Source organism: Hemiscyllium ocellatum, chromosome 37 (assembly GCF_020745735.1).
Source record: "Hemiscyllium ocellatum isolate sHemOce1 chromosome 37, sHemOce1.pat.X.cur, whole genome shotgun sequence".
Lineage (NCBI taxonomy): Eukaryota > Metazoa > Chordata > Chondrichthyes > Orectolobiformes > Hemiscylliidae > Hemiscyllium > Hemiscyllium ocellatum.
In genome coordinates this window covers 46,357,796-46,372,932 of record NC_083437.1, presented here as the reverse complement: position 1 = coordinate 46,372,932, position 15,137 = coordinate 46,357,796, and the positions used below count along the sequence as shown (strand labels likewise).

The 15,137-nt window shown below is 41.2% G+C and overlaps 1 protein-coding gene across 1 annotated transcript in view; it reads left to right on the top strand.

Moving 5' to 3' along the window:
• The window catches only part of vwa5b1 (von Willebrand factor A domain containing 5B1), a 226,085-nt gene that overhangs the window by 16,492 nt on the left and 194,456 nt on the right, over window positions 1-15,137 (top strand). Inside the window, exons 2-5 of the mRNA XM_060852285.1 lie at window positions 1,430-1,591; window positions 3,708-3,927; window positions 5,231-5,373; window positions 12,581-12,712. Of these exons, the coding sequence (XP_060708268.1) occupies window positions 1,430-1,591; window positions 3,708-3,927; window positions 5,231-5,373; window positions 12,581-12,712 (657 nt within the window). The remainder of the gene's footprint in view (window positions 1-1,429; window positions 1,592-3,707; window positions 3,928-5,230; window positions 5,374-12,580; window positions 12,713-15,137) is intronic.

Sequence of the window (15,137 nt, the reverse complement as noted above, 5' to 3'; positions counted from 1 at the left end):
CTGCATTCTGAGACTCTGTCCTCTGGTCCTAGACTCTCCCATGAGGAGAAATATCCTCTGATCATTTACTCTGTCAAGCCCCTTAAAATCCTTTATGTTTCATGGAACTCACCTCATATTCTTCTAAATTCCAATGAGTAGAGTACTGACCTGCTTTAAGGTTACAATCAGTTCAGCCATAATCTTATCAAATGGCAGAGCAGGTGTGAAGGGTCCAAATGGTCTACTTCTGCCCTTATTTCTATGTTTCTAGGTATGTTTGTGTAAATGATTGAAGTGGCTACTAGGAAGAGTCATGAAAATAAATGGCTCTTGTTTATAATTAATCAAGCTATTTGGCAGTGGAAGGGTTAGATTTGTTCATGTTGATGATGCTTTTTCCGTCAGAAGTCCATAAAGTCGAGGGCTGGGAAGATTTAAATTAGTCTTATGGATTCCCTTCATTTTGATAACATTGCCCTTGTCAATTCTTTAGCCAAAGTTGACATCACATTTTTCCATTTGACTTCACCATTCAAATCTTTGCTCTTTCACTCCACCCTATTCTTGTACCTTTGTGGTATTTTGCAAGACTTGTTTTTCTCCTAATTTTTGGATCATCAACAACTTTGATTAAAATACACTGGTCGCTTCATTCAAGTGTTACAAAGACACAGTTTATTTTTTCTCTTGGAGTTCTTAGATTTTGAAGGAATGGCAAAAAAATGTATTTATTTTAAGTTTTCTGGAGTGGTTTCTTCAAAAATGATCGTTGTGTGGTCCCTGTGGCTATTGGAGCTTTTTTTTTAACAAGGCTTCCAATACATCACAAGACTGGTGATGACCTTGAGTAAGGCACTGTAAGACCATGCCAGGGCTGTTCTGAACAATGAGTAGTTTGTTTTTTCTGATCCTCAGCTGGAGGATAAGTCGCTTACACAGCTCATCTCCCATTTCTCAAAGGAAATCCTTCCTGATGAGGTCAAGTTGAAACCTATTTGTTTTTCTGATAGATTGATTGAAGAATTATCTGTCATGAAAAAGCTATATTGACAAGTTCCCGGAGACACTGACACGCTGTGGGGATGGGCATCATTGAGTGTCTGGCGGATGGTTATCAGTGACTCTCTGTGGGGATGGGGATTACTGACTGTCTGAGGGTGTGGGGATTACTGATTCTTTATGGGGATGGGGATCACTGTGGGATGGGGATCATTGAATGTCTGGGGGATGGGGATCACTGTGGGAATGGGGATCACTGTGGAAATGGGGATCACTGAGTCTCTGGGTGATGGGGATCACTGTGGGAATGGGGATCACTGACTCTCTGGGTGATGGGGATCACTGACTCTCTGGGTGATGGGGATTTCTGTGGGAATGGGGATCACTGACTCTCTGTTGGGGTGGGAAGAACTGATCACTTTCTTTAAAGCATTCTGTTTTCTTCCAGCTTTATTTATTTATCCCTTGGATGAATTCACTACTGTGATTGGATTTGAAGCAATGATTTCTGGGCGCATTATAACAATGCATATAAAGGACAAAGCTAAAATAGATAATTGTAATTTTGACTGTTGTAACAGCTCATCCAGATCTTTCCAGAAATGCCAAGGTAAAGACTTTTAAAAGTATTTCTTTTGATTGAAATTGTTTGAAGAATCATTTTTCTATTTTAACTCTCAGTTTCATATTCCTTTTATTGTGGAGATCAACATACTTACTAATAGCACTGAGACCTCAATGCTGAGTATCCAGTCAGTATATATTGTAGGGAATATGATTGAGAAATGCTGGAAGATTGCCTTTCTCTACTTTTTGGTCTTTTCCTGAAGGTGCCAATCTAACTTTTCATGTAAAAGAGATATATCTGAATAGAAGTTATTTTGGGATGAGCCGGGATGTGTTGGTTGTATGTCAGACCTAAGCATTATTAAGCCTCATCCAGTTCTCCTTTGATGCAATATTTTTACCCTTGGCTGTGTCATCATTGGAAAACTGATTTCCCTTATCCTGAGCCAATGTTAGCACCTCTGCTGCCATCACAGTCAAGGACAGTCCATTCAGTTCAGGCAAGAAATGCAGCCTGGGATTTTCCTGAAGTATGTAAACAAAGATCCAACTCCACTCCAATAGTTGAGTATTTTGGACTGCTGACATTCACAAATAAGCCATTGTTTTATTGCCTGTAAATTTTCACACTGAGCTATAATTTTATCTGCCAATTGTGTTAATATCTTGCCTCAAAACCCTTGAGTGAAATTGATTTTTTGGTTCCATTGAGTTGATGTTCATAACAACAGCCTGTGATGTGACTTTAATCTTGCCAGTTTAATGAAAACTACACAGCTGGGATTTACCTCCCAAGATGCTGTTGTATTTTCCTCAGACTCTGATTTTTAAATTGCTGTTTTGCAGGTGCGAAGGATATCTGCCAGTGAGAGCAGCAAAGTACATCTTTAAAATGCTAAACAAGTTTCAATTACATCTTTAGGGCCTGACAACCATCTTTAGCATAAAGTTGAGGCCTAATATTTCTGGATTTCACATTAATGTTCCTAGGTTCTATTGCCTGCCTCATACCATCCTTCAACTCCCCCCACCAACACCCCCCCCCCCCCCCCCCCCCGCAACAGCTGCTGGCCCAAGTTAATAGCAGCAGCTTTTTTAGTGGTCATTGAGGTAACTGAGGACTAAATAGAACAGTTGCATGTTGCTCTGGAAGACGTTAATCCAATTTATAAAATTTAATACCTTTTGTTAAGGTCAAATGAAAGGAGCTTATTTTGTATCAATTTTATCCATCTGGATTCTAGAAATTCACAAAATAAAAGTTAAATAATGAGTTTATATTTAAATTGAATTTCTGTTGGGAGCAGTGGTGGTGTTAACAGGGGAGTTTGACAAGAAACAGGGATGTTCAGCATCTTTGTTTACAGTTGGGAGAATGGTTAACTGCATGGGACCATGGGAGAAGAGCAATAGTGGACAGGCAGTAATAGTGGTGAATAAGCCTGAGAGGAGTCTTATTTGTTTTAAAGCCTAAACTCATGCAAAAGGCTGCCTCCTGACCTGACTGAAACAAGCCTACAAATCCGTCCCTCTTGTCCAATACTCATTGGAACCCTCCCTGCAACCGAAAGCATCTACATAATAAGTCTGAACAGCTGTTTGTGTGAATGCCAGCCATTGCTTCCTCTCACCACAGGCATGATGAATACCTATGGAATACTTTGAGAAATTGAGAACAAACAGTGACTCAAGAAGCTTGGACATAGTGCAACAGTCAGAATGCCAAATTATAGGACCATACTGGAAATTGTTGAATAAAATATATTTCATTCAATGTTCATGAGTTTTTGTTCATTTGATTCTCTCCAAACCTGTGACAACTACCATGTGGAAGGACAAATGCAGCAGATACTGAGACTACCACCACCTGCAGATTCCCCTCCAATTCACTCACCATCCTTTCGCTTTGTTGCATCAAAACCGTGAAATTCCCCACCACCACCCCCCAGCATTCTGGCTGTAACTACAGCATAGGGACTGCAGTTCAAGAAGGCAGCTCATCACCTCTTCTCAAGGGCAAGAAGGGAAGGGCAATAAATGCTGGCCCAGTCAGTGACACCCATGTGCCATGAATGAATAAAAAAACTCAGTATTATGCAATATTAGTTTAAAGCAACATGTTTTTAACATAAGAAAATTTTGACTTTTGTTTCTAACAGATCACTTTATTCTTGACGAAGATTTAGAACGCACATTATTTACTGTGAACTTCGGCATCATCCCACCACTTGAAACAGTAACTGTGCTGATTAATACTTCCTTGGAGCTGCAAACTCTGCCCAATGGGACAGTTAGGCTACAACTTCCATCCTTGTATGTCCCCAGGGTGACTTCTTCTAGGACTGATGAACAGAGTTCAACTGAAAATGAGCTCAAAAGGTAAATTATAAATTGACTATATCAAATTCTGTTTGAGTAAGCAGAGAAACTGACAGTTTACTTTAAAGAGTACATTTGTTTTGTTTAACTGTTTGAATTCACTTAATTTAAGTGTTATTTAACTGTAATTCAGCTGTTACTTTCAATTTTTTTAAAAAATGGGCGGTAGAGTGGCACAGTGGTTAGCACTGCTGCCTCACAGCGCCAGAGACCAGCGTTCAATTCCCGCCTCAGGCAACTGTCTATGTGGAGTTTGCACATTCTCCCTGTGTCTGTGTGGGTTTCCTCTGGGTGCTCTGGTTTCCTTCCACAGTCTAAAAAATTGTGCAGGTTAGGTGAATTGACCATGCTAAATTGCCCCTAGTGTTAGCTGCATCAGTCAGAGGGAAATGGGTTTGAGTGGGTTGCTCTTCAGAGGGTCGGTGTGGACTTGTTGGGCCAAGGGGCCTGTTTCCACACTGTTAGTAATTTAAAGATTGAATTTTTATTCAGATATTCTAACACAGTCAAAATTTTGGAATTTCTTTTCAACATACTGTACTGTTCAAAAAGGCAAATTGCCACCACCTTCTCAAGGGGCATGAGATGGCAACAAAACCTGATCTTAGTAACATTTCAGGTATGAATATTATTAAACCATCAGATAATAGGGCCAGGAAGCTGTGAGATTGAGTTTTAAATACCTGGAGATTTTAGGATTGAGGAATGTCAAATTATAGAATCTCTACAGTGTGGATACAAGCCATGCAGCCCATTGTATCCACATCAACACTCTGAAGAATATCCCACCCAGGACCATGTTCCTCCCATCCCTGCATTTCCTATGGCCAAACCACCTAACCTGCACATCTTTGGACTGTGGGAGAACATCCACATAGACACAGGGAGAATGTACAAACTCCATACAGAGAATTGCCTGAGGATGGAATTGAACTCAGATCCCTAGTGTTGTGAGGCAGCAGTGCTAACCACTGAACCACCATACCACCCTTTAATGGATATAGGGGATTTACACAATGTTGAGGGTGCAAGAAATGGTGAATGAGTCTTGAGGAAGGAAGGGAAAACTGCATTTAACACTTTAGAAGAACTAAAGAAAAATAATTTCAAACTTGCGTTATTTTTCCAGTGCGTATAAAGCTTATATTAACTTAGAAATGCATCAAACTGATCTTGTAATATTAGGTAAAATAGAGATAATAAAAGTATTTTCTTATGATTTTATTTAAAATAAAATAACATAAAATAAAATCATTCTCATGCTATTGATATTTTCTTTCTTTTTAAAATATATTTGTTGCAGCAAAGATAGATTTCGAAGTGGCTTCACCCCTCAGCACCAAAGTGGGAACTCGTTGGTAAAACACTTGGACAATGAGGTCACCAATCCTACTACATATGACTTTAGTTTCAAGCTTGAAATCAGAGCACCCTGCTTGCTGGCAGGTCAGAATGTGAAACATTTTACATATTTAAGTAAATAAACCTCAATGCATTGCTGCATGTTCAGATCATCATTGGAATAGCTTGAATTGTAGCACCTTGAACTTGAGCAAAAACCAGAGTGGGTGGGGGGGCTGGTGGTGCTTGGATGGTGACAATGCAGGGAAAAGGTTTGACCTCTACATTAATGCCCTCTCTGAAAGGTGGGAGAAGATAATCCTCAAGAGGCCTATCTAAACCTTTAGCTGTTAGCCAAATGACTGTTAGGCAGGAAGTGGATTACAAAATACTAACGATGTATTTTGGTCATGTTTTTGAATGCCAACTTTCTGGCCTCTCCTCATTGCCCTGAATGAGTTGTTTAGGCGGATTTGTGAGTCAAGTTGAAACCACGTTTATGGAATTCTAAGAGAAATAAGTTCCAACAATTTGATTTCTAGTATAACCAATCATAGATGAATGCATTTTATCTAATATTTTGAATGCTGGTTATTTTTCATAGAAACACATGCTTCTTTTTTATTGGGAACTCTCAAACTCTTGAATGTACTGGATATAAAATGACTGGAAATGTAGTAAGTTTGACTTTAGATTGAATGTGATTGGTTTTCCAATCAATTTTGACTGTTTATTCAACATGTCCAAATGTTGCTGTGTGAAATAACATAGAGGCTGGTATTCCATCACCAAGTCATCCTTTATTTAACATGAGCACTTCTTGACTTTAATATCGCCTCATTTAGAGTCAGTTTTTAGACTAATGGTAAACAGACACAGACCCTTTTCCTTTCCTATTTTTTATTTTTTAAAAATCTTTTTTATCCCCACTGTTATACAGCAGTAATGCTTCTATTTTCTCCAAGTCACCCCCAATTCTGTGTTTATACAGACTTAGTAAAAAAAGACACCATTGTGAAAGAACTTTATTCTGTATTTCCACCACCACTCATGTGGCCAGTGAAGCATTAACAAGCAATAAGGGCTATGCCTACATGAGAAAAACAAAGTGGAGAAGGGTAAGGACTAAATTAAAATCAAAGTGGAAGGGTAAATAAAGCATTCGATCCCCTGTGGTGCCAACCTCTCTAATTCTTTTTAATCTGTCAGCGAGGGCTTCCTGATTTTACCAAATTATCAGCCCCAATCACGGAACTCATATTCTATGAGGTGCATTAGGCTGACCTTGTTATAATCACTACATCCCTCCCTCTTTGAGCCCAAGGACATAGGTCATTCCTTTATGTTGGAGAGCCTCCTGGGGTGTTTTAGCACTGGGTCAGGTTCCTCTGACTCAGCAAAAATGAGGACTGCAGATTCTGGAGATTAAAGTTGAGAGTGTGGTGCTGGAAAAGCACAGCAAGTCAGGCAGCATCTGAGGAGTAGGAGAATCAAAGTTTTGGGCATAAGCCTTTCATTCTGGTGGAGGCCGGAAACCTTACAACCTTTATAGGACATTTGGATGAGCATTTCAAATATCATAACATCTAAGGATATGGGAGAAGTGCAGTAAATTACAGCATTTTTAGCAGTAGTTATATCGGTTCAGACTCAATGGGCTGAGGGCCTTTTCTTCACTGTATGAATTTATGAATTTATGATCAGCTGTGAGAGATGGTGTGTCTGCTTATGAGAGGTGGCTTCAGTGCATTTGCATTTGCTACTTGGCCTCCAGGGCCATGTCCTAACCTGGAATTATAAGCAGCTAGCATTGGAGCTCACCGCTAATTGTGGCCTGTAGCTATGGCTGGCACTGCCTTGTCCTCTTTAAGCAGACCAAGTCGGGGTTTGTGGGTGGTGATTGTCACAAATTTTCAACTGTAAAGGTATTGGTAGAATTTCCTGACTCCAATATGTGTGCCAATCCTTCTTTTCTCATCTGGGCATATTTACATTCTCCATTAACCAAAGTCCAAGATGCGTACACTATTGGACATTCCTCTCCATTTTGCCATCTATAAACTAATACAACGCTGATGCCATATGGGAAGAATCACATGTCAATACCAGATCTTTCTTATGATTATAATGTGCCAAAAGCTTACAGAATGAGAGCTGTTTCGTTACTTCATTGAAAGCTATGACTTGTATATATGACTATTTCCATGACTGACCCTTTTTTGGAGTCAATGCAGAGGTGTCAGGATGGAGGCTAGGTTATATGTGAACTTTGCATAATAATTTACCAGCCCCAAAAATAACCTAAGCTTGTGGACAGATGTGGGAGTTGGGGCACCTTTGATCGCCATCACTGTGTCTTCCAATGGGAGTAATGTGGTCTTCTCACCTCTATAGACTAGGTAGGTCACTTGGAATGTTTGGAACACACATTTTTTCTCTTTTCAGGCATGTGCCTGCCCTTAAAATTGTTTTAGGACTAAATCCAAATTCTCTAAATGTTCTCTATTAGTTTTGCCTGTTATTAAGATTTAACTTGGGTAAATGTCGAACTGGGGTAGACCTTGTAAAATGTTTTCCAGATTGCACAGGCTGATGATTCCCCAAATGGCGGTCTCATATATTGGTACAAACCCCAATGGATATAAATTGTAGCATACCTCTGGGAATCTTGGCCTAAATGCAATTGCAAGTAAGCATGGCTCATGTCCAGATTCATGAAGGACAGCCTCCCCATAATTTTTGCGTATAAATCCTCTATGTGAGGGATTGGGGATTTATCCAGTGATGTAAAATGGCGTTCCATTTGTTTGAAATCCACACAGAAGTGAATCAACTCACTGGGCTTCACAATAGGTATGACCAATGCTGCCCATTTCATAAATTGGTTTGGTTTGATGATTCCTTCACTTTCTAGTTTTCTGGTTCAACCAGAATTCTTCCTGATGAAAGTACAAGGTGGCCTTGGCTCCTCTGATAGTCCCTAGAACTTCTTGGAAGACTTCAGGGTATGTAATTCAGGCTTCACTAGACATTTCTAATTAAAAGTTTTGAGCCAATTTTTCTCCACCAAGCTTGGGCCCAAGCCTTTTACAACAATCATTGGTAACTGAACCAACTGCTTCGTACCCTTACTATATAAAGGTTCACTTGTATAGGTTCTCAGCCTAGCTGAGGTCTTGCACAAAGTTAAGGGCTGGAGTCCACAGTGAATTTTATCAAAAAGCTGGCTCTGTGATCACTGTTATGGCCACACTAGTATCAACTGCCACTAGAAACACATCAACATTTAACCGGACATTTATCATGATTGGTTCTAATTTTGTTAATCAATTTAACTGTGCCAAACCGATGTAGGTTGAACTTTCCAAGTACAAAATCTCCAGAATACCCTTCTGGATACCGGCCTATGAGTTATCTTGATCCTGAAGAAAATTTTAACTGTTTGGCTGAGCTTGGTTTTGTTTTGGGGTTTTGTTAAGGGCTGATCTAGAGTCTGTCTGATCAGGACATGTCCTGAGTAAGGCTGAGGACTTGTCTTCACTCAAGTGGTGCTCCCCAAGCTCAGTCTCAGCTGGAGATTGTGTCCACTTCTTTCGGAATAGCCTGCAACTCATATGCTCCACTTGCTGCATTTTTCAATGATAAAGCCAGTTGTAGTGCTGGTTTGAAAGCCAGTTCAGCCTCAGCCAGTATTTTTTCGTAACTACATCATGAATCCCACAGTGGAAAGTGAGGACTACAGATGCTGGAGATCAGAGTCTAGATTGGAGTGGTGCTGAAAAAGCACAGCAGGTCAGGCAGCATCTGAGGGGCAGGAAAATCGACGTTTCGGGCAAAAAACCTTCCCGATGAAGAATTTCCAGAAAACATTTGATAAGGTGTCACATCAAACAATATTGCGGAACATAAAAGCTCATGGTGTAGGGGAAAATATATATTCATGGAGAGAAGATGAGTTGGCTGGTAGAAAACAGTCAGTTTGCATAAATAGATCTGATTGTCAGAATGTGACCACTCAAATCCAGTCGGCATCTGTGTTCTAGCTTCAATAATTTACAATTGACATCATTGACTTGGATGAGGGGAGAGCAGCCTTGGAAATTAAATTTGCAAACAGCACTGAGATAGTTGGAAAGTATGTGATGATGAAGACTTAATGAAGTTGCCATTGATATAGATATGTTGAGTGCATGGCACAATATCTCGTAGATGAAGTATAATGTGCGAGAATGTGAACTTGTTCATTTTGACTCAAAGAATGAAAAAGCAGAATATTATTTAAAATGCGAATGACTGCAGAATTCTGAGATGCAGCAGGATTTAAGTGCTCTAGTCCATGAGTCACAAAGGTTAGTGTGTAAATACAGCATATAATCAAGAAGACTAATGGGTTGCTGTCCATTATTATGAGAGGAATTGAATAGAAAAATAAGGTTGTCATGTTTCACTTACACAAGGCATTAGTGAGAGTAGATCAGAAATGCTGTCTGCAGTTTTGCTCTTTTCTACTTAAAGAAGGATGGAAATGCAATGAGGGACAGTTCAAAGGAGGTTCACAAGGTTGATATCTGGAAAATCTGGAAAAGCTGTGTTTGTATGTGGACAGGTTGGAGAGACTGTTCTTGTTTCCACTCGAGTTTAGAAGAGTGAGGAGCAATTTGATTGAAGTGTATAAGGCGCTGAGTGGTGCTGTTAAGAGGGGCATGGATAATGTTTAAAAAGCTGAAATCAGTTGAATCACATTTAAGGAGGGGGTGTTCAAGATAGGACCTTAGATTTCAAATGTGTTGAAAGGAGTAAATTAGAAATCGAATTGGCAACATCTTTCTTGCTGAATTAAATAGGAAACAAGGCAGTTCTCACACAGGTGAGCTGATTGTGAAGGAAAGGCCCCACACATTTGAAGAGCCACATAGAAACATAGAACATAGAAAAATACAACGCAGTACAGGCCCTTCGGCCCTCGATGTTGCGCTGACCCAAGCCCACCTAACCTACACTAGCCCACTATCCTCCATATGTCTATCCAATGCCCGTTTATATGCCCATAAAGAGGGAGTGTCCACCACTGTTACTGGCAGGGCATTCCATGAATTCATGACTCGCTGAGTAAAGAATCTACCACTAACATCTGTCCTATACCTACCTCCCCTTAATTTAAAGCTATGCCCCCTCATAATAGCTGACTCCATATGTGGAAAAAGATTCTCATGGTCAACCCTATCTAAACCCCTAATCATCTTGTACACCTCTATCAAGTCACCCCTAAACCTTCTTTTCTCCAATGAAAACAGCCCCAAGTGCCTCAGCCTTTCCTCATACGATCTTCCTACCATACCAGGCAACATCCTGGTAAACCTCCTCTGCACCCGTTCCAGTGCCTCCACATCCTTCCTATAGTATGGCGACCAAAACTGCGCACAATACTCCAGATGCGGCTGCACCAGAGTCTTATGCAACTGCAACATGACCTCAGGACTCCGGAACTCAATTCCTCTACCAATAAAAGCCAGTAAGCCATATGCCTTCTTCACAGCACTATTTACCTGGGTGGCAACTTTCAGAAGTTTCAACATGGTGGAAGTGTAGACTCAATCCAGCCCCATTTGAGTCAGTGTGTTTCAAAGAACATGGGATCAATTAGGAATTGGATCCGTCCTGTGGGAGCCGAATGGTAAAATTATTAGCCCACAAACAAGACTGTTACTGCAACCATTCAAGGATCAGTTCAAGTGCTGCTGATAAGTCTCCATGTATCCAAAAACTGTTGTGCACAACTCACTGAGGCACATACAGGGGTTGAAGGAGGGATAGTAAAAAGTGAGGTCTGCAGATGCTGGAGATCAGAGCTGAAAATGTGTTGCTGGTTAAAGCACAGCAGGTCAGGCAGCATCCAAGGAGCAGGAGAGTCGATGTTTCGGGCACAAGCCCTTCCTCAGGAATGAGCCCAGCCTGGCCTGCTGAGTTTTTTCAGCTAACATATAAAAAGGGTCAGTGACAGAGATACTGAAACTCTGACTCTGTATGAGGCAGTGCTACAGTCATGCATAAATAAAGGGGACTTGGTGATGGGATACCGACATCTATGGAGTTATCTCAGTGGGTGTGAAAAAGATGTTTCCAATAGCGGGTCAAACATGAAAGTAGGGTACACAATTTTAAAATGTTCGGACAGAGAAGAGAATATTTTTCCCTCAGAGTGTTGTGCAACTTTGAAACTCTCTACCTCAGAAGGCAGTCATGGCAAGGTCACTAAACATTTTTAAGCTGGGGGTAGATAAATCTTTGTTAGGTAGCGGAATTGAAGAGTATCAGGAATAGATGGGAGTAGGCTGGAGCAGGCTTAAAGAGCAAATGTTCTTCTATTGCTCCTTATTCAAATATTGGCAATTGATTCTGCTGGATAAGCAAGAGGTTAAGCTAACCGACACCGTCTTTCCCACCTAATGGGGAAACAGAGATATTCCAGATACACCTAGAGATGGTGAGAGAGATACCTTATCTACTTGATGAGCTGAGGGCAGTGTATTAGGAGAAGGAAAGTGTAACAGAACTTGTACTGTCCGAAACAAAATCAGACAGGTTAGGACCAACCCCTCCTGAACGTGGCAGACTATGGAATCTTAATCTGATGTGAAGGATTATCATATTAACCATGATCTCATTGAATGTACAGCAGACTCAATAGCCTACTTTTGCTCCTCTGTCTTTTAGTGTAATGAACCTAAATGTCCAGTTATCAACTCTGGCAGAGAGCGATGGGAGAATGTAGCCACCCTGCTCAGGTAATTTAGAGAGTGGGTGTTCTGCACTGAGAGTCCGAGGGAGAATTCCCACCAATAAATCAAAAATCCCAGCAGCTGATACCTGATCCGGACACCCATTCGGTTAAAATCCAGAGCAACTCGAGACCACGGCCCCTGCCCCTGCCCTTCCCAATAACACACTGGTCCCCAAACTGAACAGATCAATGGGTGGGTGGGTGTGTGCCGGGGTGGGGAAGATCAGGTTGTCCTGACCTGGGAGAGCAGGAAAATGTTATGTCTGGAACAATGGGGAGATGTTATGTCTGGTATTGGTGCAGGGGAAGGTGTTAGACAAAGTGCTGGGGAGGGATGGTTGGGTCTGTGGTGGGGGTTATTAAGAGATTGTATTTGATCCAGCTTTGCAGAAGGGTGTTTTGGTCTGGTGGGGTTGATCCTCTTGTTCTGAGGTTATGCAAAGCACAGCAGGAATACAATTGTGCCTTAGGTCTATCAATTTACTGACAGCCTTTGCCCTGACTAAATCTCCAACTGTTAATGTTCTGCAGGTGTGGAAAGTCCAACTCACTCAATCCGAGCTGACGCAGACCCCTCAGCATTTTGTGCTTCCAGTGTGATGATTACATTGGCAGAGGAACATACCTTTGACAGACCGGTGGAAATCATCATACACCCGAGTGGTAGGGAAGGATTTCAATTTTAATTTCTCTTCCTTTTTTTAATTTCTTCATTAAATGCAGTTGTGGAACTTGCTAAACACACAAATTTTATTTTAAAGCAGAAATAATGGTATGGAAAACCCACTGGTTTTATTGAGAAAAGAAGATATAAATATTCATTCAAAGAATAGGAGTAGGTCAGTCAGTCCCTTGAGTGTGCTCTGCTATTCAATAAGATCACAGCTGATCCTGAATTTTCCTCAAATCCACATTCCGGCTTCTCCAGAAACTTTCATTCCTTTGGTTTTAATGAGAATCTATCTGCCTCTGCCTTTAAAATATTCAAGGACTCTTTTTCCATCACCTTTTCAAGAAAACATTTCAAAAAACTCAAACGTCTGGCAGAAACACTTTCACTTTATCTCGATTTCAAACAGTGAGCCCTAGTTCTAGATTCTAGACAAGTGGAAACATCCTCTCCACATTCAGCTTGTCAAGTCCCCTTAGAATCTTGTTTGATTTCATCAAATTGCTCCCCCCAGTTTACTGTGAACAACATTGGTCAGACTTCAATCTCTGAGCTAAATGAATATGGTGTACTTGGCTTCAGGAATTAGAAAAAAATAAACCAGTCTTCCAGCATCAGATACTTAGAGTAACTCGCAAGAATCTGAATGAAAGGAGGAGACAATGCGATCCATTCAGCCTTCTCTACCATTCAATACTATCCTGGCTGACCTTGGGCATTAGCTATACTTTCCTGCCAGCTCCTTGTGATTCCCCGAGAAACCAAAATTCATCCATTCAAGCCTCAAAGTTATTCAATACAAAGTTATTCAATAATTGATCTCACATGATTATGTACTTAGCTCTGCTGATAATCTATTTAGTTCATATGCAAATTATAGCCTGAGTTAAATGGTGAATTACATGCAGCTGGCGAGTAGGAAGTTCTTTCCAGGTGGGCCTTTTGGGGTCATAGGTTCAAATGCATTATTTAAAGGTAACATGAGCACACCATCGTTCATGGAAAGCTAGAAGCAACAGAACAGTCTGTGCTGATTGCTCCTATCCCCTTAGAAGTGACACAGTGAGGTCTCCAGGCATTATGTTCCAGAACATCTTTGGCAGAAGTGAGATCTTCCTGCACTGATAACTAAGGATAGGTCTCCTAGAGCAGACGTGGTGACTGTGACCACAATCAGTAAGGAGGTCAGTACCTGTGGACAGATTGACAGAACCTAAACTCAATGCAAATGTGAGATAACCTATCTTCTGCACTCCACAGGGGTAACTGCCATTATTTTTTGTAATGTAAACTCACACTCCTGAATTAGGCTGCTGCCCCAGCCACTGGCCAACTAACTACAATCACATTGTATGATACATACAGAAGGGCTCAGACCCACCTTCAGTTACAGATGTTCTAAAACTTTCCAGGCACTGCCCAGAAACAAACCTAACATTTTCAATCAGATATGACTGTTCTGAAAAAGAAGAGTCTGTTCTAAAGAGTCATAGAGGACTTGAAGTGTTAACCGTATTATTCTCTCCACAGATGCTACCAGACCTGTTGTGTTTCTGCAGTGATTTCTGTGTTTGTGGCAAGAGATAGGGCCTGGGACAACCATATGGCCCAGCCAACACAGGTGATGAGTGGAAGGGGTGCAGAGGTGAATAACATCTGCAGGCTGCAGGAAAAGACCACTACTTCCCTGATCAGAGTTTCCATACCCACAAAAGGTGCCCCCAGAATATGAAGGAGGCAATGCATGCCTGACAGTGACTTCCTGTATCCCTCAGTTGGGGGAGGTTGGTGGGGGGTGAGGCTAGTGGAGAGATGGTTTGTATTTGTCACTGAGGGTGCTCAGCCACTGCAGAAGTATTTTGAAGGACCAGAACATTCTACAGGACTGAGGGAAAAGTGAGGGATTAATGTGGTACTAGAATCCGATTTGATGTTGCTGAACTGGGAATCCTTCTCTAAGGTGAGTAGGAGGGATAATACAGGATCTTGTAACCCAGTATGAGCTGCTGCTCATGGGGCCACCCACTGTGCAGCAGTTACATCTGCATGGAGTTTATGTAAATTTTAGATTTTTATCCAAGCTTTCTGCCTCAAACAGATCACAATCAACAAACAACCATGATCTGAGACACTCTGTCTGGGTGTATTGCATTACACTACGTGACTGACCCAGGCATCTGAATCTCATCTTCAGGATGCTATTGTGGAGTGTGTGCAGCTCTGTATCTCTCCTCAGTATTGCCCTGAGGATTCTTGATGGCGTTAGAGGTTAGGTCCCCGACCTACTATCACTGTATGGTCGGAGGCTGGTTAAATGAAGCAGGCAAATGTGGGTTTACCACAATGTAGGCATCATGACCCTTCCCTGGATAACATGATTGTCGTGTCACATCTCAATGGGGAGCACATTGGAAATCA